The sequence below is a fragment of the Mesoplodon densirostris genome, chromosome X (assembly GCF_025265405.1).
Source record: "Mesoplodon densirostris isolate mMesDen1 chromosome X, mMesDen1 primary haplotype, whole genome shotgun sequence".
NCBI classification, from domain to species: Eukaryota; Metazoa; Chordata; class Mammalia; order Artiodactyla; family Ziphiidae; genus Mesoplodon; species Mesoplodon densirostris.
The window spans coordinates 131212685-131240594 of NC_082681.1; the positions used below are offsets into that span (position 1 = coordinate 131212685).

The following is a 27910-nucleotide window of genomic DNA, read 5'->3' on the forward strand; positions in this document are numbered from 1 at the left end:
AGACACGTTTCTGCTGTGGGTGTGACCAGCTGCACGTAAGGCTGCGTCATCTGCAGACACGCGGGAGTTCTCGCCACAAGCCAAGCTCTTGAGGTTCGTGTGGATTTCCTATTGCCTGCTCACAGCTGCTTGAGTAGCAGCGAAGCAGTCATTTCAAAATTAGCCAAAGTCTGTGGTTAATGAGCGGATTTCGTCTTTTACTAGATACCTGACATCTGACAGTCTCATGTGCATCAGGACTCCAGAGCAAATAGCCTGCCCGGAAATAATTTCAGCTCAGTTTACTATATTAGTATACTGTGCCACAAAAAGAAACGTAAAATTTAAACGAAGTTTGAAACAGGTAACACATATATGTGTGGGTCCATCCTATTCACTGCCCCCCCCCCAACTTCCTTGAAAGTGCAGTCACATTCTGATGGCATCAAATTCGGCCATCTGCGACCTGCTTCCAACTTCTCAAAAGTGGACTTCTTGTTGCTTCAAGGTGGTGAGTGGAGAAAGTGCTTTCATTGGTCTGACCAGTTCGTAGACATTCACGTTGACGGGGAAATGAATCTCCAGTTCCCCTCTGGAGCTTATGGCATCATCTGCTTGGATCTGAGCATCAGCTCTATCACCTCCGTGACCTTGGATAGGTTTCCTCACCTCTTCTGGTGCTTTGTCCAGAACCTAGAGATAAAAAGATGAGCCACAAGGATGGGGGGTACGAGTTAAGCAAGACTTTAAGTTCTTAATGCTGACAGCTCATGGAAGGCGGTCGGGGTAGCGATGATCTTCATGTTAGTTTAGTTTCCCTTTTCCTCTCAGGACACAAATCCCACCCTCTCCTTTCCAGGGCTTGCTCAGTCACATCTCTTCCCAGGCTGACACGGCGTAGCTGACAGATTCGTTATCTGACTGCTGCAGAGCTGAAGCTGTACTGAGGTACTACTTCTCAATCCATCCATTTCTGTTGTTTCTTCAGAGGAAAGGACAAGATCCCTTCAGAAGCCAAGACTCTCAGGTCTTGCCAGGTGAGGTCAGTTGCCAACAAAAACCACATGTCTGGAGGCTCTTTGGTTTCTAAGCCTGGGTTCAAAACCCAACCATCGTGTGGAATATTTGCAGAACTACTGAACTCCCCAGGAGGCAGAAAAGGAGTTGAATACCAAGATATAAGCCACGGCAACGCTTTTTATCCTCTTAAAGCTTTGTAGGCAACCTTGAGCACTTTTGTCCATTCTGGAGGACACTGGGCACCTGAGTCCTCCAGAGCCTGCAGGTGTGCACGTGGGAAGCAGAGAGGTGGGGTGCGTGCCGCTTGGGCACGCAACAGAGATGGAAACGCAGTGATGCTTTTGCACAGATGGGCTACCGGAACCTTTGGCGTTAGAGCAAACGAACAGACTCTCCTTTTTCATTTTTATCTTTTAAAGCACATTCCACACACAAACTTCCAGAAGCAACTTCTGCTTTCCAAGAGCCAAGGAAATAGAAGATTAACGGTTCAAAATAGATACTGAGATTAATGCTTTCTGCAGGAGCGGTAGACCAGCGTTTGGGGAGTAGTCCTATGATGTTTCCTACGGTTTTTACAAGCAAGGGTGTCATATCCAAGAGCAGTTAAGGTTTTGACAATGTCGGTCTGTTCCGGACTTCTATCAAAGCAGCCGCCCCTGCCTACAGATGCGCCGGGTCAGGTCTTTTTGAAGTAATCGCGCTTGTAGCTCTTGGTTAAAGGCTCTGCTTCCATCTGGCAGTGCAGCTCCCGTCTGCCTTTCATGGGTCCCAATAGAAGCCCAGTCCTGTGGTTTTCCAGGAAGAAGGCTGAGGACCTGAGCCCAAACTTTGTCTTACTTAAAACTGCAAAGCTGGTGGTGGAAATGTAGGTGAGAAGACAGAGGAAAACGATAGGGACGCCTTACCTGTGGTTGGTTGGAAAAATTCTAGAGGAGGCCACATTTACTGCAGGGAGAGGTCAAAGTGTGTCTGCTGCTGGCTGCAAAGAGGCCTATTCGGTTTGCTGTTAATAAATATGATGGAGCTGGGTGTGGGTGTAGGGGGTTCTTTTTAAAAAATAAAGCTGGGCTTCCCTGGTGGCGCAGTGGTTGAGAGTCCGCCTGCCGATGCAGGGGACACGGGTTCGTGCCCTGGGCCGGGAGGATCCCACATGCCGCGGAGCAGCTGGGCCCGTGAGCTCTGGCCGCTGAGCCTGGGCATCCGGAGCCTGTGCTCCGCAGCGGGAGAGGCCACAACAGTGAGAGGCCCGCGTACCGCAAAAAAAAAAAAAAGAAAAAAGAAAAGTAAAAAGTAAAGCTTTAGTTAGTAGAGCCAGAATCTAGAGGGGGCTCTTTTATTTTCAACCCTGAAGAGTTTTTAAGAAAAAAAATCCACTCAGTATATTATCATTAGTACTAATATCATTTTGAAACTTTTATACATAGAGAATAAGGCATGATTTTCAATGTATACTGAAATTCATCTAGAAATTAAAGAAGTTAAGAAAATCTGAATAAACGTGAACATTTTTTTTCCTAAACAGAGTTACTCTCCAAAGCGAATTTACAATGTGAAAAACTTAACCCTACATTGTTGAGATGAGTAAAAATGGAACAGCCCTGAAAGGTGCACAATGCGTGGAGGAGGGGCGGGGAGCTGGGCGAAGCAGTTTCCCCTTTCTTCAAGATTGGTTGATTTTCAGGGAAAATCCTAGCTCTGGGGGGTCCTTTCCGTATGGGAGAGCGACCGTAAAAAAGCAATATTTTAATGCCAGTCACTGCAGTCACACTTTATGAACCTGTAAGGGATCAAAACTAGGGACGTCAGAGTCCCACACAGGGCAGATCTGGCACGAGGCATGCTTTCTTTTTTTTTTTTTTGCGGTACGCGGGCCTCTCACTGCTGTGGCCTCTCCCGTTGCGGAGCACAGGCTCCGGACGCGCAGGCTCAGCGGCCATGGCTCACGGGCCCAGCCGCTCCGCGGCATGTGGGATCTTCCCAGACCGGGGCACGAACCCGTATCCCCTGCATCGGCAGGCGGACTCTCAACCACTGCACCACCAGGGAAGCCCGGCATGCTTTCTTACAATATGAGTTAAGATGAGACGGCGGTGTCGGGTGGGGGGCGTGGGGGGGGCTCTGGATTCTGGAGAATTAACAACGCCCCACGCCTCCCCTTGGGAAGGCCTTGATGAAAGGGGAGAGAGCGGACTTCCCCACCCCGGCGCGCTCCTTCCCCCGCCCCTCCCCGCCCCCCCCCCCCCCCCACGACCAAGCATCACCCTCGTGAGGCCTCGTGGCGTCTGCAGAGGCGCGAGGCCCCCAGCGAGCCCGGCGCCTTGACTGCCAGCGCGGGGGATCGGGCGGGGGCTGCGGAGAGGCCCAGGGCACATGACGGCCCCACCCCACCCCCGCCAAGGGCCGGCCCAGCACATGACCCGGACCGGCCGGCGGGGTCCCGGCAGACCCGAGCCGCATCCCCAGCACGGACCATGGCCTCCCCGCGCCTGGGGACCTTCTGCTGCGCCACGCGGGACGCCGCCACGCAGCTGGTGCTGAGCTTCCAGCCGCGGGCCTTCCACGCGCTGTGCCTGGGCAGCGGCGCGCTCCACCTCGCGCTCGGCCTCCTGCGGTTGCTGCCCGGGCGCCGGCCCGCGGGCCCCGGGCTCCCCTCGGCCTCCCCGCCGGCCACGGCCCGCGCCCCGGCCTCCGCCCGCATCCTGCGCGCCGCCGCCGCCTGCGACCTGCTCGGCTGCCTGGGTGAGGGCGCGCCCGCGGGTGGGGACCCGTCCGCGCGCGGTTGAGGGCGCGCGGCCCGCAGGTCGCTCCCGGCCGGGGGCGTGGATGAGCGCGCGCGGCCCCCGCCTGGGACCTGGTCGCCGCGCGGGTAAGGACGCCCGGCCCACGGGTGGGAGGGCCGAGCCGGAGGCGGCTCCCCAGGGGCCGGACTGGACGACCGGGGGACTCTGCGATACAAGATGGTTGGTAAAAGTTCCTTCGGGGGACCGTGGTTTTTTGTTTTTTTCTAAACAGTTTGATGTATTTGTTATTGCACTTACTAGGGAAACTTTAGACGGTGCTGTGAAGGAAAACCCAGAAAATACAATGCATCCCTAATTGTACTACTAGTGAGAGACTAACAGTTAATATTTCGTTCAGGACTAGTTAACTCGGACACTAAAAATATAGCCAAGAAATATAAATTGTTATTCACATAATCACTTCTGGGTGCCAAATAAACAAACAGACAGCGTTAGGGACAGCACTGTGGCTAATGGTGGTTGAAGTTGAAATCAAAGTGCCTGGGATTGCTCCACTACCATAATAATTATTTTCTGAGTCTTATTTTTTTCTCTGCCTCTCTGCACACACTAGCGTGTGTTTCTTTCCTCCCTGTCTCCCTCACATCTTTCTCTTTCCCTTCCTATCTGTCTGTCTGTCTGCCTATCTATCCATCCATCCATCCATCCATCCATCATTTTTACAGAGTCAACAGTCACCTTTAGATTTGCATTAGGAGCAGATACAAAGCATCACCTGCTTCTCCCTTAGGCATCACAGTCCGGTCTACGGTGTGGTTAGGGTTCCCGAGTTTCGTGGACGACATCTCAGCCGTGAACGGGACAGACGTGTGGCCCGTCGCCTTCTGCATGGGGAGTGCAGTAAGTGGACCTCCCCTGGGCTCTCCCTTCCCTCCCCTTTGCCCCGCTTCGTTACGCTGTGCCCTCAAAGTGTGGTCGCATCCCTCCCGCCAGCCCACTGTAACTTTTAGAAATGCACATGCTCAGGGGCTTCCCTGGTGGCGCAGTGGTTGAGAGTCCGCCTGCCGATGCGGGGGACGCGGGTTCGTGCCCCGGTCCGGGAGGATCCCACATGCCGCGGAGCGGCTGGGCCCGTGAGCCGTGGCCGCTGAGCCTGCGCGTCCGGAGCCTGTGCTCCGCAACGGGAGAGGCCACAGCGGTGAGAGGCCCGCGTACCGCAAAAACAAACAAACAAACAAACAAAAGAAATGCACATGCTCAGAGCCCTCACCCCACTGACCAGGGACCCTGGGGTGCGGGCCATCTGTGATTTAACAAACCCTCCAGGGGCCTCTGACCCACACTCCAGTTGTAGAACCACTGTGCTAGTCTGTTCCCCATCCCCACCCTTAAACACACATTCAATCCTTACCTTAGATCCAGCCACAATCAAAACCAGCTGGCCAAAAAAAAGAAAAAAGAAAAAAAAAGTGATCGATTTAATGGATGTATCTACTTAACAAAACATATATTTAAGTATAGCAATTTGTTCATCCATATTGCTCTGTCTGCCAAGTTAACCCTCCAGTGAGTGACCTCAAAGGACACTGATGCCCCGCTGACCCCGCCATCTGTACCACAACGTCAGCGTCTCTCCCTTCCTCCCCCCTGTTGCTTCCCAGCTGCATCCCGATGGAGCCTCGTCTTAGTGTATAGATCTCGTGCTGCTTCTAACGTACGGAGCCCCCCCCCGCCTTCCTTCTACTGGGAAGCTCCTTCCTGCCCATCCTCCTTGGTCCTCAGCAAAAGGGCTTCTCGTTCAAAGACCTTCACGCCAGGCCAAGCTGTACAGCCGAGCCCTTTATCTCCCTGACCACAAGCGTAGCACAAGGCAGGGCTCGCTGGACCCGGTGCAGCGGAGCACACAGAGCAGCGAGGCACACGCCCGTCCCAGGCCACATCCCAGCCTGGGTTTCCAAGCCTCTCCGGGGGGCTTTCATGTGCTGCCCCGTGACGTCAGAGGAAGTGGGCGTCTGCCAGCTCATGTCACGGACGGGGCAGTCTGGAACCCATGTCCGGGAGCTTTTTTTTTTTTTTCTTTTTGCGGTATGCGGGCCTCTCACTGTTGTGGCCTCCCCCGTTGCGGAGCACAGGCTCCGGACGCGCAGGCTCAGCGGCCATGGCTCACGGGCCCAGCCGCTCCGCGGCATATGGGATCCTCCCAGACCGGGGCACGAACCCGTATCCCCTGCATCGGCAGGCGGACTCTCAACCACTTGCGCCACGAGGGAGGCCCTATGTCCGGGAGCTCTGATGCCGGCTTTTCCCGATGACAGATGTGGATCCAGCTGCTGTACAGCGCCTGCTTCTGGTGGCTGTTTTGCTATGCGGTCGATGCCTACCTGGTGGTCCGGAGATCGGCGGGACTGAGGTATTCAGAGCAAGCCAGCTGGCTCTTGCCCTAGTTTGTTGCCTGAGGGAAGGTTGGAGACACCGCTGAGCGCTCCATCTCTGTACGGCAGACACAGCTGATCGGAACCTGTCAGCTGACCCCTCCACCGAGAAACATCGGTGCCGGCTCCTGTTTATAAAAGGCTGAAGGCACAATCGAAATATCGAGGATTTCTCCGGGTGCCCCCTACCAAGAAAAAAAATGAGGATTTTAAAACCCTGAAAACAGTATTTCACTAAATTAAATATTTGGAACAGGACAAAGACTTAAAAAAAAAAAAGAATTGGCATGAAAATAAAAAATTCTGATGGTGTCTAAAGGTTTAGGAAAAAAGTTCTTAGATGTATGTATTGACACAGGATGCTAAATACGGAGCCCAAGAGTTCTGGAGCTGCCTGGGAGGAACCCAGGAAGGGTTAGTGCCTTGGTCCTGGTGGGTTCAAGTTCCTGCCCCGTCACTCACTAGCTGTGTGACTGTCGGCAAGTTGCTGAACCTCTCTGGACTTCCGTTTTCTCAGCTGCAAAACAGTACCCACCTCAGGAGGTTCCTGGGAACAGTAAATGTGATAGTACCCGTGGATGGTTATGGATGGAGCCTGGCACGTAGCAGGCGCTCCGTAACTGGGAGCTGGGGTTGGAGCTGGGATGTGCGTGTTATGGAGGAGAAAGAAGCCCAGAGAACCTATGTGCCAAAGAGAAGCAGGAGGGCATGGCGGGTGTCCTGGTCTCCAGGCTCCAGGCCCAGGAAGGATGGGTCCCCGACCAAGTTCGTGGTCCACGTCCATTAGGTCCCCTTTGCGTGGAGCCCTTGTTTGCTTTTTTTCTTTTCAAATAGCTTTATAAAGTTCATCTGTTTAAGTGTATAAAATCCATTGTTTGTGAGCATATTCACAGAACTGTGCAACCATAACCATTATTTGGTTTTATGACGTGTTATTCATCCCCCAGATCTCTGTACTGGTTACTAGTCATTCCCCATCCTTCCCTCTCCCGCAGCTCCTGGTAACTTCACATCTACTGTCTGTCTCTGGATTTGCCTGTTCTGGACAGTTTCTGTAAATGGAGTCATACAATATGTGGCGTTTTGTATCTGGCTCGTTAAACTTGGCCTGTTATTTTCAAGATTTATCCATATTGTGGCACGTATCAGTATTTCATTCCTGTGCGTGGCTGAATAATATTCCATTGTTTCGCTACCTGCATTTTACCCGTTGATCAGTCCCTGGACTTTTAGGTTGTTTCCATCATTTTGACTGTTACGAATAAGGCTGCAATGAATATTTGTATGCAGGTGTTTGTGTGGACATATATTTTCACCATATACTTATGGGTATACACCTTGGACTGGAATTCCTGGGTCATATAGTAACTCTTTGTAACCTTATAAGGCACTGCTGAACTGCTTTCCAAAGACTCTGTACCATTTTACCTTTGCGCCAGCAATGTTGAATGGTTCCAGTTTGTCCGCATCCTTGATAACAACACTTGTTTTCTGTGTATTTGTTTGGTTTTTTGAGATTGTAGCCATCCTACTGCGTGTGAAGTGGCATCTCATTGTGGTTTTGATTTCCCTGATGAGTAATGATGTTTAGCATCTTCTCATGTGCTTATTGGCCATTTGTGTACTTCCTTTGGAGAAATATCTCTTCGCTTCCTTTTTCCAGTTTTTAATTGGGCTGTTTGTCTTTTTTATTATTGAGTTATAGGAGTACTTTATATATTCTGGATACGAGTACCTCATTAGATATATGATTGACAAATACCTTCTCTCATTCAGCAGGTTGTCTTTTCACTTACTTGATGGTATCTTTTGAAGCATAAAAGTTTTTAATTTTGATGAAATCCAGTTTTTGTGGTTTTTTTCCTCTTATTTCTTGTGCTTTTGCTATCACCTAAGAAACCATTGCCTAACCTGAGGTCACAAGGATTTATACCTTTGTTTCCTTCTAAGAGTTTTATAGTTTGAACAATGTGACTTAGATCTTTGAATTAATTTTTGTGTGGAGGTGAGGATAGGTCCGCCTTTATTCTTTTGTAGGTGGATATCCAGTTGCCCCAGCACCACTGGTTGAATAAATTCACTTTTAAAACCAACGTGAGTAACCAAATAAAGACCATATTAAGGCTATAGACTACACTGGGCAATCTTAGTGAATCACCACTCTAAAATCCTTGGTATTCCTTACGTATATCACATCATCATTCACTTTGTCTCTCTGGCCTGAAATTTAGTACTCTCTTCATTTTTGGGTTTCTTTCTTCTACCTTTTTGCCTTAGTTCCCAAGCTCTTACACATCTGTACAAAACCGAGGGATACTTGGTTGTGAAAATTCTGTAGGGAAGATAGTTAAGGTTCAAGGTTGCCAACCAGGTATATCAGTGAGAATTAGTTTTGGCTACATAAAATACATAAAACAATAGTGACTTAAGATAGGAATTTCTCTTTCACGCTAAAAGAGGCCAGAGGTAGGCAATCTAGGGCTCTTATGATGGAAATCAGGGACCCAAGCTCCTTCTCTCTTTCTGCTCCACTATTCTATTATGTGACTTCCACCCTCAAGGTATCATGGCCCAGTACAGCTGCTGGAGCTCCAGCCATCACATCAGCATTCCAGAAAACAGGAAGGAGGTAGGGGGCCATGCAAAAGGGGCCTGTTGTCCCCTGAGCCAGATCCCTTTAAGCAGGGAGCTGTTTTAAGCAGGCCTGTTGTGCATGGGAGTTTTACACAACAATAACATTTTCGTGTTACTGGCCAGAACTTAGTTTTCTGTCCACACTTAGCTGTAAGAGGAGGTAGGAAATAGAGTTGATTATCCAAGCGTGCTGCTGCTCTGCCTGACATGCAGGTTCTGTTGCTGAGGAAAAAAAGGGAGAATGATTTTGGGTAGGCAGCGAGCAGCATGAGGAGACCTTGTCCCTGAAGCTGAGTGCAAGTGGGATGGTTCCCTCACTCAGTTCGGGAGGGATCGGAGCTATGACACAGTTAGAGGCCTCACAGACCACCAGTCAGTTGTGGAGATGAGAGGAACCTTGCAGCACCGAACAGAAGCTAGAAGAGTATGTCTCCTGCTGTCATAGGAAATGCACCTCCACCTGTGAGGGACTGGAGTTGGACAGGGCTGTGCGACCGCTCTCTGGACCCGGAGAACAGACAGAGCCCTCAGAAGCCAGGACAGGCAATCGGAAGCCCTCCTCACACCCCGGCGGGTGTTTGGAATTCATCTTGGAGCTTGGCGTTAGGATAGGCAGAAGTCTGCGGACGTGCAGGGACTAGAGGACGCCAGGCTTCCAAGGACCCGCCCATCCAACAGGAGGCCGCCCTCCAGGGATGCCACACATCCAGATGCCTCCCAAGGGCAGGGTTCCAGGGCTAGGAACACCGTCGGCAGTGAAGTGGGCTCTCCCATCAAAAAGGAGCGGGCACACAGCAGAGAAATAAGACGGTTGCCCTCTAGCCACGGAGACCCAGCCCCGACCTCGTCCCTAGCAGAAGTCACACTTCCCAGGGTGAGGTCTCTGAGGGGCCAGCCCTGGGGGGTTTAGAGCCAGAGCTGAGCGTGTGGGTCCAGAAGCCTCTGGAGCCCCTCTTTGAATCGCCAGCTTGTTTCCAGAGCCAAGGGCGGAGTGGATTCTGTAAGTGGCAATGAAGAACCTGCAGCCGGTGTAGAGGGGTCCCGAGGAATTCCCAGGCAGGGGGCCAGACTTCTCCGGTATGGCTGGATTAAACTCCGCATTCCCTTCTAGATCCTTCCAGCATTTAGCTGTTTCCTTTGGCGCGGGAGAATTTTCCCTAAGCAATGTCATTAAGGCAGATTGAAAGTTAGCATGTAAACTGCCTCTTGGGCTCCAGGTGCGGGAGACGCACGTTTTAACCATGCAGGCCGGTACCTGAGATCCCGGGAGAAGCTCTGCTTGCCCTAAGAAAAGGGGAGTGTGAGAGCAAGGAGGGTCTGGGGCGGGGGGGCCTTCGCGTGCCTGCACGTGAAAACTGGCTTGCCGTCAGAAAAAGGGACGAGGGCCTTCAGCCGGGGCTGCTCCGGATGGATCCACCACGGCCACATGGGTGTGGCTTTCTGGCTGTATTGGTTATTGACGTGGCCGCAGCCTGGGTCCCGCGGCCCGGCTCTGACTTCCTCCCCTCGTGGGCGTTTGGGGGAACCGAGGGCCGGGCTTCGGGGAGCGCGAGCTGGCCTCGCCCTCCCACCCAGAGATGACCCCAGCGGCTCCCTGCAGCCCAGGCTTGGCGTCTGGAACGCAGATGCCACCCTGCCACAGCCCAGCCCCTGCACAAAGCTGCTCCTTAGTTTCCTGAGTGTCCTGCAAAGCCTGTGACTTCTGGGCAGGACAGACCCCCACGCGCTCCCAAAGCCAGACGGGCAGGGAGGGCTGCTCCAGAACCAGCAGTGCCAGGGGAGGCCAAGGTGCAGCCGCGTCCGCGTGGCCGCCCGGTGGGCCAGCTGTGCAGCGTTTCCTCCCTGAAGCCTGCCTGCCCTCCTGGGCCATCTCTCTTCCCTCCTGGCTCCTTTAGAAGGGTGTCCTTCACCGCATCCCTGACCACGCCCTTTGTCCCCACGGCGGGTCCGCAGGGTTAAAGTCCTGATGGGCCAGGGGCTGCCCTCTCTGCCAGGCGGCTGGCAGAGGGTTTTTAAAAAAATTTAATTTATTTATTTTTGGCTGCGTTGGGTCTTTGTTACTGTGCACGGGCTTTCTCTAGTTGCGGTGAGCAGGGGCTACTCTTTGTTGCGGTGCACGGGCTTCTCGTTGCGGTGGCTTCTCTTGTGGCGGAGCTCAGGCTCTAGGTGCGTGGGCTCAGTAGTTGTGGCGCACGGGCTCAGTAGTTGCGGCGCACAGGCTGAGTTGCTCCGCGGCATGTGGGATCTTCCCGGACCAGGGCTCGAAGCCATGTCCCCGGCATCGGCAGGTGGATTCTTAACCACTGCACCACCAGGGAAGCCCCATCTGGCAGAGTTTTGAGTAACAGTGCGCACCTCTGAGGGAGCAGCCCTGAGCCCCGTCCCGTTGCACAGAAGAGGCAAACGAAGGCTGTCTTGGAAGAGCGAGGTAGCTGTGCACGGGTTCAGGTGGTCCATCGTCCTGACCCCACCTGCAAGGCTGGCTGCCTTGAATCTCTCAGGCGGGACAGGGTGGGGTGCGTGGGAGTACAGAGATGAAGGATGGACATGGTAACGATGAGAGACTTTGAACGATGCAGGGAATGGGGGGCAGGGGGACAAGATAGGAAACCTCCCTGCTGTCCTGGAACGTCGAATAACCACCCATTTCTTAGAGACCTCCTTCTTGGTTTGGACTGAGCATTAAGACGCTTGCATATTAGGTATGGAGGTGACTTCAGGAAGGCCAGAGGCCAGGAGCTGCTTGCCTACTGGGGGAGCCAGGCACTTAGGAGGAATTCTGAGGTACCCGTGCCTCACTCCTCTCAGTCTTTTATTTATGTAGTTAGTTAGTTAGTTAGTTGCACCAGGTCTTAGTTGCGGCATGCAGGCTCCTTAGTTGTGGCATGCAAACTCTTAGTTGCAGCATGCATGTGGGATCTAGTTCCCCGACCAGGGATCGAACCCGGGCCCTCTGCAGTGGGAGCGTGGAGTTTTAACCACTGTGCCACCAGGGACGTCCCCTCCTCTCAATCTTGCAAGCCTTAGGTTGAGGGAAAGAAGCCAGACGCAAAAGGCCACGTCGTGTATGGCTCCCCTTAGATGAAATGTCCAGAAAAGGCAAATCCGTAGAGACAGATGGTAGATGAGTGGTTGCCGGGGCTGGGGGCACAAGCATGACGGGGGAAGACCACCGAATGGGTCCGGGTTTCCTTTTGGGGGGATGAACATGTTTTGGAACCGGATAGAGGTGGTGCTTGCAGGGCATTGTAGATGTCCTAAATGCCGCTGAGTTGCTCATTTTAAAATGTTGAGTCTGATGTTATATGAATTGCACCTCCATCCGAGGAAAAATGAAAACCTCACAGGCAGCATCAGGCAGCTGTTTGCCGAGGGTCTGCTCTGTGTGCGTCTTCCTGCCGCTCGTGGAGCTCGGGGCTTGGCCAGTGCTGGACCTCAGGCGTGGCCGCCTCTCTGCCACTTCGTCCCCCAGCACCATCCTGCTCTACCATATGATGGCCTGGGGCCTGGCCGCACTGCTGTGCGTAGAGGGAGCATTCATGCTGTACTACCCTTCCGTGGCCAGGTAAGCCGGGGCTCCCCGCAAGCCCGCTCCCCCGACGCCTGGACCCCCGCCCCCCACCTCTCTTGCAGGAGACGCCCGGGCGCTGACCCCGAGCGGGCGGGCAGGCCATCGTCCTGGATCTGTGCAGCTGAGAGCACAGTGGCTGGCACCTTGAGTTAGCATCCCTCCCTCTCTCCCTGTCTCGTGCGTGTGGGTTGGCGTTGTGCGCAGTGTGGATGCAGAGTGGGGGCACGGCTCCCCCGTACCAGCCTGTGTGCCAGCCTCCAGGCCTGTCCCCCTCCAGACGGAAGCAGCCTTCCCCTGCCCACTGTTTATTTTTCATGCTTCAAACCAGCTTCCCCTGGGCGAGCAGGTGAGTTGAACATCCCAAGAATGAATTGGAGATGGCTGGAAGACACACAAGGTCGCTCGCTCTTGACGAGCTTATTTTAAGCCTCTGCTGTCTGCACTTTCTCACCTCTCTCTATCCTGTGCTGTTCTCAACACAGACACTGGGCGATGTGGCCTCTGAAATTGTCTCAGGCATTTCTTCAAGTTTAAAACCCCATCAGTGCAACCATTTGTAAAGCCTCAAGGTCCCTCCAAGGATATATACTCTAATTTTCAATGGAAAGCTGAAAAACAGAGGTTGGACATTGTCTCTTTGTCTGTGATTTCAGGGCGGTGTACGCCTGGGATCAGCACAGCGCAGCCCTCAGGACAGATCCAGCCCTCTGCCTGCTCTTGTAAATAAAGCTTTATTCGCACAGCCGTGCCCATTTGTGTACGTATGGTCTATGGCCGCTTTACACATTAGAGCTGAGTAGTTTTGACAGAGGCTATGAGGGTTCCGAAGGCTAAAATACTGACTAGCTGCTCCTTTACAGAAAAAGTTTGCTGACCTGTGGCGTAGACCGTTTCTGCCCCCCTTCTTTTTTGATTTCTTGTAGCCACTCACTCAGATGTCTCCACGTTGGTGTTGCTTTGTGGACAGTGACTCCTCCCAGGCCTCTGTGTCGATCACTCCAAACAGCCCACTCTCCCCAGGAACCCTAAAAGGACAAATACACAGTTAGCAGCTGTTACAGAGGGATGCGCTTCATTGGAAAGGCAGTTTTTATCTCTGGCCTCCACCTGTGAGATCCTGGGGACGCTGCATCTGAGCACGAGGGAGCCATTGCTGCAGGGCACTCAGGAGCGCCAAGGTGCCCCACAGTCTCCACGAGGCCGCCCCCCTGAAGCATCTCCCTCCTTCCTCATATCCATCCTCGGAGCCCACGACGACCCAGAGCCCTTGGCGCTCGGCAGGCTCCCAGCCTCTCTCATTGGTTCCTTACGTTCCGGCATCCGCATCTCACCTCTTCCTCCCCTTGTTTCCCTTTCTGCCCTCAAGCCCTTCCAGACCACAGTTTAGCTTTCACAGCTAAAGAGGAAAGCTTCTGTTAAAAAGAAGGTAGCAACACAACACTGTAAGTCAACCATACTCCAATAAAATATGGCTTTCAGGGTAAAAAACAAAACACGCAAACAGAAAGAAGGCACCATCCTCAGGTGGTACTGCATCCTTAAGGCAACAAAGACGGGCACTGCATTTTTCTTACCTGATTTCATGCATTTTCAGCCACTTTCGCCTCTGGTGTGAGCACGTCATCCATATGAAAACGAGAGCGCTAGCATTTTTATCATTCCACCTTCCGTGGCCACAGGACCTGTTCCCTCCTCTGCTTTTCCACCCCGTCCGGGGTCGGGCCTGGGCAACATCCCCTTTGCTTTGGATTCTCTCTTCCTCTTTGCCATTTTCCTCTACACTGTGTGTTTGTTCACTGATAGCCCCGACTTTGGTCACATACCTGTGTGTGGCAGTCCACCGTGTCCTGTGGTGACGGATGATTCTCAAGACCTGTCAGTAGCAATGCTGGTCCTTCTCCCTGAAAAGAACCATTGAAATGATTATCTGTCACCATGAGAACAGATGTCCTGTGCAGTGTGACCAACTCTCGACAGAGTTGGTCGAGAACAGAGCTTGGATCTTATGCGTGATGTCAGCCAGGCTTAGCACATACGTAGTAAGTGCTGAAAACCCAGCTGGTTCATAGAACGCCTTTGCCTTGCTTGAAAGACAAGTAGGGGGAGACCCACTTGTTTGAGAGACCCAGTGGGGGAGTTCGGGGCGGGGGGGAATGCACCACCCCAGGGAGCCTTTTCCGCTCTTCACCTTTTCCCAGCAGGGAACTTGAAAAGCTCCCTGATTTACGAGCCAAACAGAGCCATGATGGATCCTTCGTCCAGACGTGAGATATGAGTCAGGTTTCCTTCGGGCAGAGTCAGGAGTCGATCTGTGTGTTTCCCTCTTCGATCTGGTCCTCTTATCTCCAGATAAGTCGGCATATCTCAGGCAAAGCCAAGTTTTTTTTTTTTTCCTGAGCATGACCCGGCTTTCCTCCCTCAGGTGTGAGAGGGGCCTGGAGCACGCCGTCCCCCACTACGTCACCACCACGTACCTGCCCCTGCTGCTCGTCCTCGTGGCCAACCCCATCCTCTTCCGAAAGACAGTGACTGCAGGTAAAGCACAGGGAAGTGCTCTGGGGGCGAGGCCACGGCTACGGCCCCGGGCCCCGGGCTCTGATCATCATCTAGGACCACGGACCTCATCTGTCATCCTCCAGAGAGGAGCAGAATACAGCTGGGGAAAGGGAGGGGGTTCATAAACGGGAGGGAGCGAGCCTGCTCAGTTACGGGCTGTGCGAGTCCTTGGCCAACGTCTGCTAGCTGAAAGCCGGGACCGGGGGACTTTTCACTTCTGTCTGGGCTCACGCTGAGTCTGCCACTGGCGTGCCCCAGAGGACCCGAGTGGCCTTGGAAAACTGCGGAGGGGAGACGGGAGCAGGAAAGGGTAGCCGAGGGGAAGGGACGGATGTGGACTGAGCCGTCCTGGGAGCCTGGGCCCTCCCGTGATGTGTGGGCCTGTGTCTTCTCCCACTTGGGCAGTAAACAGGAAGGAGAGCACAGGAAGTGAGTCAAATGCATCAGGAAGAACTGGGTGAGAGGGATCTTGTGAGTCAGCAGAATGCACTGGACAGACCTCCGGGCCAAACCTGGGGACCTGCATTCCAGCCCCCATCCCATCCTCAAAGAAACGTGCCCTGGGGCAAGTCTCCAGGCCCCTCATGCCGCCCTGTGGGTCCCTCACGAGCAGAATGAGAAGAAAGAAACACACCTGAACAGAAAGGTCACTTGATGATCAGCTGCGGGTTGTAGAACTTTAACCGAAGTGAAGTGCTTTACCACTAGGGAGGGAAAAATCACTGCAGCTCTTTGCATCTCTCTTTGCATATCTGCATTTAAAACTAGTGTGCTGTACACCTGAAACTAACACAACATTGTAAATCAACTGTACGCCAATAAAAATTAAAGACAAAAAACTCCTCCCCCCCAAAAACTAGTCTATTAAATATAGCTTTTTTTAACAAAATTGCATTAAAAAATAGTGATTTGATTACATCAAACAAATGAAAATGACTTATAGAAAAAAGACTGGAAAGAAATACACTAAGATGCTAACAATGCTTGTCTCTGGGTGAACTATGGGTTATCAATTCTTTTCTAAACTTTTTTATATTTTCGAACTTGTCTACAAGGATAAATGTCAAATCTTTCAACATTTTAAAATAGCGAGCATGCATCATTTTTATAGTAAAAAATATAAACTGTAAACAACTGTAGTTCCCGAACTAGTAAAATCCAGATAAACTCCAGAGTGTAGTTAATAGCACTGTACCAGTGTTGATTTCTTCATGGTGACCAATGTGACTATGGTTGTGTAAGATGTTAACTCCGGGAACAGCTGGGTGTAGGTATACGGGAACTCTCGGTACTGTCTTTGCAAATCTTGTGTAAATCTAAAGTGATTTCGTAGTAAACGTTTAAAAACTCTATATTGCCGTGAGTCTCCCAGAAGTCCCACGTGGAGGTGGTGAAGAAAGCACGGGCAGGGTCTTGCTGGGCTTCACGCTCTCCTGGCTGTGCTTCTGAGCTCCCATCTGCTTTACTGCCCTTGCTTTGCACGCGGGAAACGTAAATAATGAAATTACGTGCTGTTCCTCTCTGCTCTTCACAGTGGCCTCTTTACTAAAAGGAAGTCAAGGAGTTTACACGGAGAACGAGAGGCGGATGGGAGACGTGATCAAGACCCGATTTTTCAAAATCATGCTGGTTTTCATTATTTGGTAACCTTTCTTCTTTTTTTTAAAACTGTCGCTGGGAAGGGAAATGCAAACCGCCTGTCATTTGCTTTTCCAAGTGTGACCTGAAAGTTCCAAAGGGAAGCGTCTTTGGAGAGGAAATTTTTGACACTTGTGCTATAGGAGCCTTTGGAGGAAATGCTTGCGAGACAGGAAGGCAAGTCTACCCTCCGTGAACTTCTGGAAAGATATTCACATCTACTCAAACTGTATAAAAAGCCCTAAGAACGAAAAGTCCCGAGTTTAGTTTTGATGCATCCCAACCATATGCCTCCGGAGTTTTGCCCCATCGCTGGGGTTAGCATTCAAATCAAGGGCCTTCTAAATCCACCCATTTGCAGCAGTCTTTTTTTTTTTTTTTGACGTGCAGCATGTGGGATCTTAGTTCCCCGACCAGGGATTGAACCTGCACGCCCTGTCGTGTAAGCGTGAAGTCCTAACCACTGGACCACCAGGGAAGTCCTTGCATCAGTCTTGACACCGGATTCCTGTATCTGACAAGATACAAGGGCAAGGGCCCATCTATAGCGTTATGACTCACCGCTCAGGCAAGAAGCGTAGAGAGTGGGACTTCCCCGGCGGTCCAGTGGTTAGCACTCCACGCTTCCACGGCAGGGAACACGGGTTCCATCCCTGGTTGGGGAAGTAAGATCCCACAAGCTGCGTGGCACGGCCAAAAAAATAAAAATAATCAAAAAAAAAAGAAGGGTAGAGAGCAATCTTCCTGTCCACCCACCCCCCATTCCCTCCACCCCCCACCCCAACCCCCTCCACAGGTGTCCTGCCCCAGCGTTGCAAGTGGGTGTGCTGGGCACAGACCTGTAACCAATGCAAACTCGACTGGAATCAGGAAACACTTCGCTGTGGTGAAGCAATGCTTCGCAAGACAGAGCACGCCTTTGTGGTGTTAATAATTGATGTGATGTGAGCATGTTTGTTTGGACAGTCTCCTACGAGAGGCGAGAGACGTACATCAGCTCCCTTAAAACTACACCGAGCCTGTGGTTTCAAACGTCACCTGCCTGCCAACAATAACCTCAAAAAATTCAGACATAAAATGTCAAGATTTGTTGTGGTCTCCATCAAAACATGAGCTTACTCTTCAGAGGAAGGGTGAACTCTGGGTTATTTGACATGTGCTAGAACCTTCCACCTGATGTGGTGTTGAGTGCGACCATCAGAAGGATCTGCTGGTCTCTGCTTTGGGCTCAGTGGGGGGCAGGTCTTACGTCAGATGCTTGGTGTGCTGCGTCCTCCCTGCTGCTAAGCAGGCACTGCCCCCCCCAGGACCTCTAGGTCTCGGGAGGCATGGTCCCTGACCCCCAGCGTTAAAAATGAATTATGGGGGCTTCCCTGGTGGCGCAGTGGTAGAGAGTCCGCCTGCCGGTGCAGTGGACGCGGGTTCGTGCCCCGGTCCGGGAGGATCCCACATGCCGCGGAGCGGCTGGGCCCCTGAGCCATGGCCCCTGAGCCTGTGCGTCCGGAGCCTGTGCTCCGCAGCGGGAGGGGCCGCGACAGTGAGAGGACTGTGTACCGCAAAAAAAAAAAGAAAGAATTATGTCACATGTTCTCTTCACCTGTGGGCCCTGTGGGCCATTTTCCTTCTAACAGTTGGGTGTCGAATATCATCAATGAAAGCCTTTTATTCTATCTTGAAATGCAACCGGATATCAATGGAGGCTCTTTGAAACAGGTCAGAAATGCAGCCGAGACCACGTGGTTCATGATGGTAGGTCCATCTTAATTTAAAATGTTCTTCCTAAAGAAAAAAAAAAAAACAGAAGGGATAAAACCACTCAGAAGTATGATCTATATGTTACTTAAATATGCAGGGAGTTGAATAGGTTCCTGGGATGCTTACATCTGGCCTTGGTCCACGAGCTAGCTATTTTCATTGTGTTGGGATCGTTATTAAACGGATATGACTCTGGTAAATCAACTTGGCAAGTGAATCAAACCTTTCAGGCAGATTTAAAATATCAGGGAAAAAAACAAAACAAAACAAAACAGTGTATCCCAGTAACTTTTAATATATACATCTTGTGCCTGAAAAAAAAATAAAAATAAAAAAATAAAATATCAGGGAATTTCTCTTGAAGAAATGTTTCAGACTGAAAAAACCATAGGGATGTAGGTATTGCCTATAACATTATCCGTAATTATAAAGCATCATAGATAACCCACATTGTTTTAAACAAAAGGGAACGGTTAAGTTAATGATAGTCTTTGATCTTGAGGAATGATGTTGAAGGTGACAATGTAAAAAAATGACAATTGTGAAATCTAGTGTTAAGTGAAAAATGCAAGATCTAAAAATTATACTGATTACAACTACCTAGTAACACGTGTATGAAAAAATATTGGCGAGAAATACATAAAATCCTAATAAGGTGGGAAGCGCATGAGTCGTTTCCCTCCATGTTTTCTTTATATTGCATTTGCAAATACAAAAATCCATACACGAGCTGTTGGTGGAGAGATGCACGGTGCCCTACACAGAATTAAAATTCATGTTGCTTCAGAGTCGGGGGAAAGCTGATGCAGGAGGGTAAGACCAGCATTAGCTGCCTCCACCCCTGCCTGTGCTGTGGTCACGTGCAGGGACCACACGTAAGCAGTTTCCTAGACTGACTGTTAGGCTCAGGTGCCTTTGTGCAGTCACATCCTGCCAGGGGCGTGAGCACGGCCACGGGCCAGAGGTGAGATAGCCCTGCCGGGCCGTCCAGGGCCTTCCCTCTCCCGCCTCCTCCCTGGTCTGACTCAGCTTCCTCTCCCCACCCCACCTCCTGGGTCTTCAGGCACCTTTGAGGGCCCAGCACCTCCAGCCAATCTCTGTCTCGCCCTACACCAGCCAGTGGGGCAGGTTGCAGTGAGGCCAGCCCAGCGGGCCCCGAGTCACCCTGGGAGCACCCAGCGCTCTGATTCCCACCGTCTCACCCTGACTCACCCCTGTCTCTCTGTTCTCCCTGCCAGGGGATACTGAATCCAGCCCAAGGGTTCCTGTTGTCCCTGGCCTTCTACGGCTGGACAGGCTGGCGCCCAGCTTTTCGGGGTCCCAGGAAGGAGATCCAGTGGGAATCGATGAGCACCTCGGCCGCCGAGCGGGGTTCCCCATCCCCGAGGGGCTCCCGTGAGCCCCGGGAAAGCCCCGCTGCCGGGAAGGAGGTGCGGGACGGCGAGCACAGTTCCGACGAGGCCTTGAGCCTGCTGTCTGAAGGTAAGAGCCCCTCCGCCAAGGCCGGCAGACGGCGGGGCCCCTGGCTCCCCTGGAAACGCTTGATAAACGGCCACGTGGCTGGTGCATAGCATTTCTGTCCTGATGTCCGGAACCTGCTTCAAGGCGAGAGTGGAAAGTGCCAGCGTTAGGCCTGCACTGCATCACCCACCTCTCCTTTTACTATGACGGTGGGACCTTTCCTCTAGGTATTAAGCACCGTAGCCTTGTAATCGTTATAACTGGCTCCACCCTGGGCTGGATGGCTTTTTGCATATGAGATAAACGGCCCCTTCAAAGCCGTCGCGAACGTTTGCTGTAAGACAATGAATGGTACAGCCTGACCTCTGTAGCTTTTAGTGGCAGCTTGGTTTGTCCACCTCATTCGGGGACATTTAAGACAACACGCTGCTTGTCCAGTGCTGGGTCTGTCCTTTTCATTTCAAGACTCTAGCACTGTGGTCCTCAAATTGGTCCTCTTTTTAAACTCCTGTTTAATCTGACTTGGGGTTATGTCTATTAACCCAGCCGACAAGGAGGAAGAAAGTTCAAGACCCAAATAATGTTTCTCTAAAGGTTGCCATCTACTGAACCTACTACATACATTTTATATTTATATATTCATGAATACTATTTATATATATAAATAAATCTATTATATGTGCTTTTCATTAAACATACTGAAACCTTATAATTTATCATTTGCTCTGTATTCTGAATTTACTATTACAAAAAGCTCATTCATAGTCTAATCAAGAAGGGTCATGAGAGAGAATAGTCACTAGACCTATGATGCTTATTCCGAACTAAATCTCAGGGACTGTCATGGTTATGATAACTGATTAACTTTACCGTCCCTGGTCTATGCAGATCTTTATTCCCTTGAAAGCTTCTTCCCGAGCAGACATTTTGCTGTTAGCATTGAGTAACAAGGCTGGAAATTCTTTACAAGAAGCGGACACGTTTGCAGCACCTCCTCTGGGGGTCAGGGGGTTGATTCCCACAAATGCTGCTTGGGGAGGAGGCCACCCCACGCCCTCCTTCTGTTCCCACTGAGGCCCTGAAGCCCCTCCCTCTTCCCACTTGATTACACTGGGGCTGGTTGAAAACGCTTTTAACAGGAATGCATCACTCTGCAGCCCGTGTACCATCTTGTACTCATGCTGACCACTGCACGTGGTAAGGGCCCAATAGTCGTTTGTAATAATTATGTTAAATTACACATTTTTGATGGGACATTAGTTCTAAAAGGCCTAAGAGTAATTAACTGTAAGATGTAAAGACTTCTTAGACGTAAGATTTAAAGAATTTTTAGTAACATAAGAGTTGGGGTACTATGTCAAATATATCTCAAAAGAGCTGGGGAAAAAAAGAGTTGAGATCTTCTTAACCATTTTTTTTTAGTAAGACTTTATAATGAGCAAGCACTTGCTTTGAATAAAAGCAACATTTGTCAAGCTTGTTAGAGGCAAGGTGACATACGGTCTAAGTATAAGGAATGGACTTGCTACGCAGGAGCCATGATGATAACCTCCAGGGAGGGCTCGTGGCTTCTGGGCACAGGACCGTCCATCTTGGTGTTTTTTTTTTGCAGCCCTTCCTGCAAATCTCACTTAGTATTCCTTGACCTCTAATAGGGTGCTAACGACACTGATTTTCATAAGATTAAACAGATCTTTGTGCTGTGTGCTTAAATAGTGCTGGGACACAGAGGGCATTCCATAAGTGCTAATTCTAGTAAGCATACATAAATTCCATTACATATTCATAACCTGAGCGGAGACATGGAGCAAATGTTGGTGAGAAATAGAATGAAAGAGTCCACGAAAATTTCCAATCTGCGTTTTAAGTACGAAGGCAGGGTGATCTGGGCTAACGACGTGGATACGTGTCAGGAAACAAGCCCAGGGCAGAATGGTCCCCAGGCAGGAGACTCCTGTTCTTATACCACAGGCTGTACACGCTGCTGCCAGAACCCTCAGGAAACGGCAGCCTTCTGTCTACAGTGGTAATCTTGGAAATGAGATACGGCTGGCTTGGTCTTGGGCCGTTTCCTTTCTCCTCCTTCCCAGCCCCTTTGCTTTTAGTCTCTTTAGTAAAGGCAGGGAGCTACTCATAATACAGAAAGTACTATTATTACATGTGGGAGAAAAGCCCAGAGATACAAACTCGAAGCAGTAAATACAGTTCGGCTTCTCCCTGTTTGCACTGGTTAAGATGAAGCTTCAGTGGTTTATCATATCCTTAAGCCTCTGTCTACTACTTTAGGATTCACTTCGAGGCCAACAGGCTTACACTGAGCCTCCGACAGGAAGTATCTGATGTGGTGTCTGGCACTTACTAGGTACTTGACATAAGTCCACTGAGTTTGAACAGATATTCATCGAGCCTCTGCAATACGGTCAACAGCATTTTAGCTGAGGGGCGGGGGCGGTGTGTGTGGATTGTGAGTGTCCCTGGCAAGTATCATGTAGGAAACTTGCAAATATCAGTTAAGTAAAGACAATACTATATTTCATTCTAAAAAGTCTGACGCGTTAAAGGAACACAGAAAAGGCAGGGCCTCCACTGGTGTTGGTGCATGGGTGAGGGTTTCCGGAGGAGATGATGTGCAGACTGGGTCTTGCACCGCAGCCTGGAAAGGGAGAGGAGGAAGCCCGGAGGACACCCTGTGTGGAGACTTAGGGCAGAATGTCTGTACGTCGTTCAGGGGTGGCCACAGCGTGGGATTTGTGGGAAGCTGGAGAGGCAGGTCGGGAACAGCTAACGAAGGGTTTTTACAGATTCTGCTAAGGAGTTCGCATTTTATCTAGTGGCCAGAGAGAGGCCAGTTAAGGTTTTAAAGTGGAGAGATGCACTCGGAGTTGCTTGTAGGACTAGCCTAGTGAATGGATGTGGGAGACCTGATTGGACGATCACACTTTGTGACCATGGCAACAGCTAACATCGAGGGGATCTGTGCGTAATTCTCTATGACAACTTCGTTCAAAATCGCATCTTTACGAAGCATCAGAATTTCCCTTGGGACTGAAAGTCAAGAAAAAAGGGTACTTGTCACAAATAAGCAAAACCCTGGTTGGTTTTTATCTGGTGAGCACCAGAAAACCTTAAAATATTTCCTCTGTCCATGAGCTTTACGAAGCGTAGTGTCAGACCTCTGGCCCTACTTTAACAGGGACACTTGTGCTCACAACGGGAAAGTTCGGGATCTGATGGATACTTTAACCTTATCATTGCCTTCAAAGGCTGGGGGGTGTATTTCTCAGGAGGTCTGCTCCTCTAGCCTTCAGCGTCACCCTGGACCAGGTTCCCCCAAGCCCTGCCCACCGGCAGGACGGCGGTGGAGGTGGGGGCGTGGTCACAAAGGGGGCGTGTCTTAGGCAGAGGCCTGGCGGGGAGGGGCGTCGAGGAGAACAGGCCTTCCCTTGCTGTGGCAGAGGGGCGTGGCCACAGGGATGGGGGTGTGGCTGTGGACAAGACGGACCACAGGGTGTAAAGGATTACGTCAGTGGGGTAGGGCCGAGACGCGGGGCGTGTGGGGAGACGAGGAAAGCTGTCGTCAGAAGAGAGCACGTGTAGTGTGTCCACAGGTGGGAAGCTTGTGGCCTGTGCTGAGCACATAGTGGATGGAAGTGAGGGGGCGTAACTGTATGTCTCTTCTCTCCCCCTAAGTGTCTTTCCCACAATTCCCTGTCGCTCTCACAACACCCCAGTTCCTGCGCCGTCCCCTCTTACCCCCAGTTGCCCTTTCCCTCCCCCACTCCCTGTGGTTCCCACAATTCTCCATCTTCTCCCACAACCCCTTGCTTTTCTCAGTTGTGTTTCCCCCACAGCCCCCTATTGCTCCCACAACTCTCTTCCCACAATTTCCCATTTTCTGCCACAATTCTGGCTTCTTCAGGGTTTCTCACAAATCTGTTGTCTTCTACAGTTCATTTTGCCACCGCTCCCCAAGTTCTTTTTCTCGCAGAGATTTCTGTTCTCCAGCCTGATTCCTTCTCTCTGACAGCGACCCGTCATCTCCCACGGTTCTCCCTCCCGCAGTGCCTGTCCTCCACACGGCCAGTCTCTCCCACAACACTCTTCTCCCCATCATTCTGTTCCGCCTGCCAATTCCGTATCTCCCCCACACACACACCAGGTTTCTGCCGTTTCCCACAGGACTTTCTCCCCGCATTGCGTCTCTCCCACATCTCTTTACCCTCCATCACAGCTTCACACCTCCCCAAATTCCCTGTTCTCCCCCACGCTTCCCCGTTACCGTCCCCGTTTCTCCGTTCTCTCATACACCTCATTCTTTGTCTGTGATTCTCTCTGCCCGTCACTAGCCCCTCCACGTAACACCAGGGGGCGCCATGGGTTGTGTTTGCCAGGGGAGTGTGGGAGAGAACACACCCCAGGGCCTCCAGCTCTGTGGGGCTGGCTGGACCCAATTCGACACCTTGAAGCGGACGCAGGCCCAGGGGTTGTGCGCCCTCTGTGGCTCATGCAACTGACCACCTGGTTGGGGTTTCTGATCTCGGGCCTCGAGGTTTGAAGGGATCCAGGAGCAACAGCTGAGGGCACCGGAGGCACCCAACATGCCTTCCCAACTGTTAGGTCCGCGTGGAGCCAGGAAGTTCTAGAGAACCTGCCTGGGCTTGCAGGGCTCCCTGACAGGAATTGCTAGGAAGGCGCTCGGCCCTTTGGGCGCTGGGAGGTCGCTGGCAGCCGCGTTTCCTGCACGCACACCCAGACGTGCACACGCACCGAGAGAGAATTAGTCCCTCACCCCCACCATGGCCTCTTTGGATTTGCTTCTCAGAGACTAAGACCAGACGTGAAAACCCATGGAAAGGCAGGCCTGCCGGAAAGCCCACGCTGCAAGCACCCAGCCAACGCGGCGCAGGCGGGCCTGGGGGCCAGGGGCGCGGGGCGGGTGTGTGTGTGTGTGTGTGCGTTTGTTCAGCGGCGGCACTGGCGTCTGACGCTCGGGGTTGTCGTGACACAAAGGGGTCTCCTCCGTGGAGCCCCGGGGGACGGGGAAGGAAGCAGGAACTCTGAAAAAGGGGGCAGAATATGTCCCCAAGTGTCAGGTCACGGGCCACATCTTGATCCCGAGCCCCCGTGTGACGCTCCAACCCAGAGGCTTTTCGAAAAGACCACAGAAATCGCACACACGTTCCCACGAGCCCAGGACGCGCTCATGAACGGCGACCGACGCCGAGAGAACCGAGCCTTCCCGCTCCCACCTGCCCCGAGGGCGGCGCGGCTTCTCCTCGGAGCCGGCTTCGGGGCCCAGAGCCGCGATGCCGGCCCTTCTCCCGTCCTCTGAATGCCTTTCCCACCTCTTGGTGGGCTCTTCCCTCCTACCTGTGTTCTCCTGGACTCGCCTCGGGGCCGCCCTGGGAGGAGGAGCTGCGCGCCTCTCGCAGCACAGGCCGCTGTGGGGTTTGGGTGGTGGGGGGGACGGTGGTGTGTCGGCCACGCAGCGGACCCCGCGCTTGCTTCCTCTTGGGTAATATCGTCACCTGTTCCTGTAGCTCCGGTTTCCCCAGGCATTTCCAAGCCCACAGTGCTGACGGCCTCTCCTTTTCCCCCCGAAGTGTCCTCTAAACTCTGCATGTGGCGGCTCTTACCGCGGGCTTGCTCCTGCCGGTGTTTATACGTTAGCCTCCATGAGTGCTCTGAGGTGCCTGTGCCGTGTCCCACGGATGTCAAGGCGGTGACCCCACGGTATTTAGCCATTCAGCGTTAGTTTATCGTGCCGGGGGCCTGTTGAGGCATTACAGATACTGTGGTATGGTAGACAGATGCGCTGTCCACTGAGACTCTCCATATGATTATAAAATAATTATTGTATCAGCATTTGTGAATGAAAGTCTCAAAGAACTGTACGAGATTCAAGGCAGCGAGAAGTGCTGCAAAGAACACGTCAAGAGGGCAGGAGAGTGGTTTTAGATACGCGTCCCAGACCCCTCGAGGAGGAGGTAACATTTGAGTTGAGACCTGAATGCAGTGTGGGAGTGAGCCATGAGAAAATCTGGAGCGCTTTGCAGGCAAAAAAAAAAAGAGATGTGCAAAGGCCCTGGGGCAGCACTGAGCTTGGATGGAAGAGAAGCATGTGCCTGAAGGTTGTGAGAGAGCAGAGGGACATGAGAGGAGGAGGCTGCAGCCGTCAGCGGGGCCTCTTGGTGGAGGGAGTTGGGATCTGGAGATGTTCCTGAAAGGCAGTCACCTGCCCCATGCACAGCTGAAAAGGCCACCCTTCTCTGCGTCTTCCTTTGCTGTATTCCTGACACACACACCCTAGAACCTGGCACCCAGCAGGCAGGCCTGGATATTTGTGGAGTGATATCCATAGAAAGAACAATTCTGACATCTGTTGCAAAGATCTCCCACACCTTCTAAAGGACGGCGTGTTGTTGGGATGGCTAAACAGACCTCCAGGATTATTCTTTTGGCTGGAGTGATGTTTGCTTTCACTCTACTGATTGTCACCTATGTCCCTCCTCTTAAGTTTTAGTAAGAGGAGTCCTTGGGGCACCTCATGGAATTGAGAGCAGGTGGCTGCGCGACCCCGGAGCCCTGTTGCCCCCGAGTGGCCCCTGGGGCAGCCGTGCCCACTGTCACTGCAGTGCACTGAGACCTCGGGCCCCTTAGGCAGCATGTCCCAGGGCTCCGAAACTCTCCCGTGTCAACAGTCTGTTTCCGTTTGGGCTGCAGCGTCCACAGGATTCGGCTGAGATGTGGTGAGCTGCCCAGCGGTGAGGTTTGCAGGAAGGGAGGTGGGGTGGACCTCCCTTCAGGGGGTCATACATCAGCTGCCCCAGAGGATTCTGTAGGACTTTTGTCCTCCGGAATGATTTAACCACATGTAGGTGAAAGCATCATGTAATTTTCTTTTTTAAATACAGATGGTTGTGAAGCTTGTGAAAGACCTTCTCGGGCACGGACACCGTCACGTGACAGTCTTTTTTCCTCTCCAGGTTCTGACGCCAGCACAGTTGAAATCCATGTTGCAAGTGTGTCCTGCAATGGAAAGGAGGCTGAATCTGTTCCAAAAGCCCGGGGAGACCTGTGAGAGGACGAGACAGAGGTCCAAACCCGTCTTCCCCAGACTCCACGTGTCTCACCCCTTAGGACTGTGTTCTCGCCTGCAGTCAGCGCACTGCAGGGTGTAGCATCCCCCAAATGTCACCCCCATCACCACGTTAGTGTGTCCCCCGAGACCCTCTTTGCGGTAGGAGGGATGATCCGTGAGCCCGCGCGTGGGGACGGCAGGGGTACTCTTTGGAGATCAGACACTCTCCAGACTCTCCATCGACATTAGTTTTTCTGATCTGGCTGTAATGTAAATGCCAGATCCAGGTCCTTGGAAAAGTTAATAAAGTAGCTGTGTCCGAGCTCCCAGCCTGACTTGGATTCTGTCTGAACACCTCCTCCAGCGAATGCTCTCGAGTCAGATAGTGATGATGCCGAAAGGCCACAAGGCAGCAGCAGGACCCATGAAGCACCGAGCAGCAGCTGCACAGCAAGCTCCTTATCCACCACTAGGGGGCAGCGGAGGACAGGCCTGGACCAGCAGTTGAGCCCTCGGTCCCCACGTTGTGTTGAGCAATGACCGAGTCTAAGGAATCCTTAGGACCTGACGTATGCTCAGACATTGCCTACGTTTCCATCTTTCCATCAGTTGAAATATAGATTACATATATAAAGTATACATATATAATTATATAGAGAGCTGTCCTTTGATATCCATGAGAGATCTGTTCTAGGACCCGCACGGGTTTCAAAATCCACAGAGGCCCTCGTCCTCATCCGCAGGGGTCCTGGTCCTCACCCGTGGGGGCCCTGGTCCGCATCCGCGGGGGGTCTTCCTTATCCGCAGGGGGTCTTCTGCATCCCCGGGGGCCGCGGGCTGGGGGCTGGGCAGTGCAGACGGTCGGCTGTTCATAAAATTTGTATAGTATAGATATTGAACGTATACATGTGCATATATATATATCTGGGGGCAAAAATACTATGTATACTATTCACTGGAGACGCAAGCCACCTAGGTAAGTCTATCCAAAGGCAAGGCACCATTTCCTCAGGACACTGCAGTCAGCTCTGCCATGTGA

General features: G+C 52.0%; 1 protein-coding gene and 1 long non-coding RNA gene across 2 annotated transcripts; one reads left to right on the top strand and one right to left on the bottom strand.

Annotated features, from left to right (window-relative positions):
• Positions 1-3458: 3458 nt before the first annotated feature.
• GPR143 (G protein-coupled receptor 143) lies at positions 3459-27103 on the top strand. Its single transcript, XM_060087389.1, has 9 exons — positions 3459-3741; positions 4534-4643; positions 6059-6153; positions 12282-12374; positions 14803-14915; positions 16471-16579; positions 18206-18323; positions 19568-19811; positions 26777-27103. The coding sequence occupies exons 1-9, from the start codon at positions 3474-3476 to the stop codon at positions 26869-26871; spliced, it is 1245 nt and encodes a 414-aa protein (XP_059943372.1). The 5' UTR covers positions 3459-3473; the 3' UTR covers positions 26872-27103.
• LOC132482236 (uncharacterized) lies at positions 5780-14396 on the bottom strand. The gene is made up of 3 exons (XR_009530885.1): positions 14204-14396; positions 13312-13405; positions 5780-6360 (listed from the first exon to the last, which is right to left on the bottom strand). It is a non-coding gene; the product is annotated as an uncharacterized LOC132482236 (long non-coding RNA).
• Positions 27104-27910: the final 807 nt, after the last annotated feature.

Bases quoted from the DNA above. Each gene is read 5' to 3' on its own strand.
- GPR143 (XM_060087389.1), top strand. From the start codon at position 3,474: ATGGCCTCCCCGCGCCTGGGGACCTTCTGCTGCGCCACGCGGGACGCC. The intron at 4,644-6,058 runs GTAAGTGGACCT...TCCCGATGACAG, and splicing joins CCTTCTGCATGGGGAGTGCA to ATGTGGATCCAGCTGCTGTA. The intron at 19,812-26,776 runs GTAAGAGCCCCT...TTTCCTCTCCAG, and splicing joins CTTGAGCCTGCTGTCTGAAG to GTTCTGACGCCAGCACAGTT.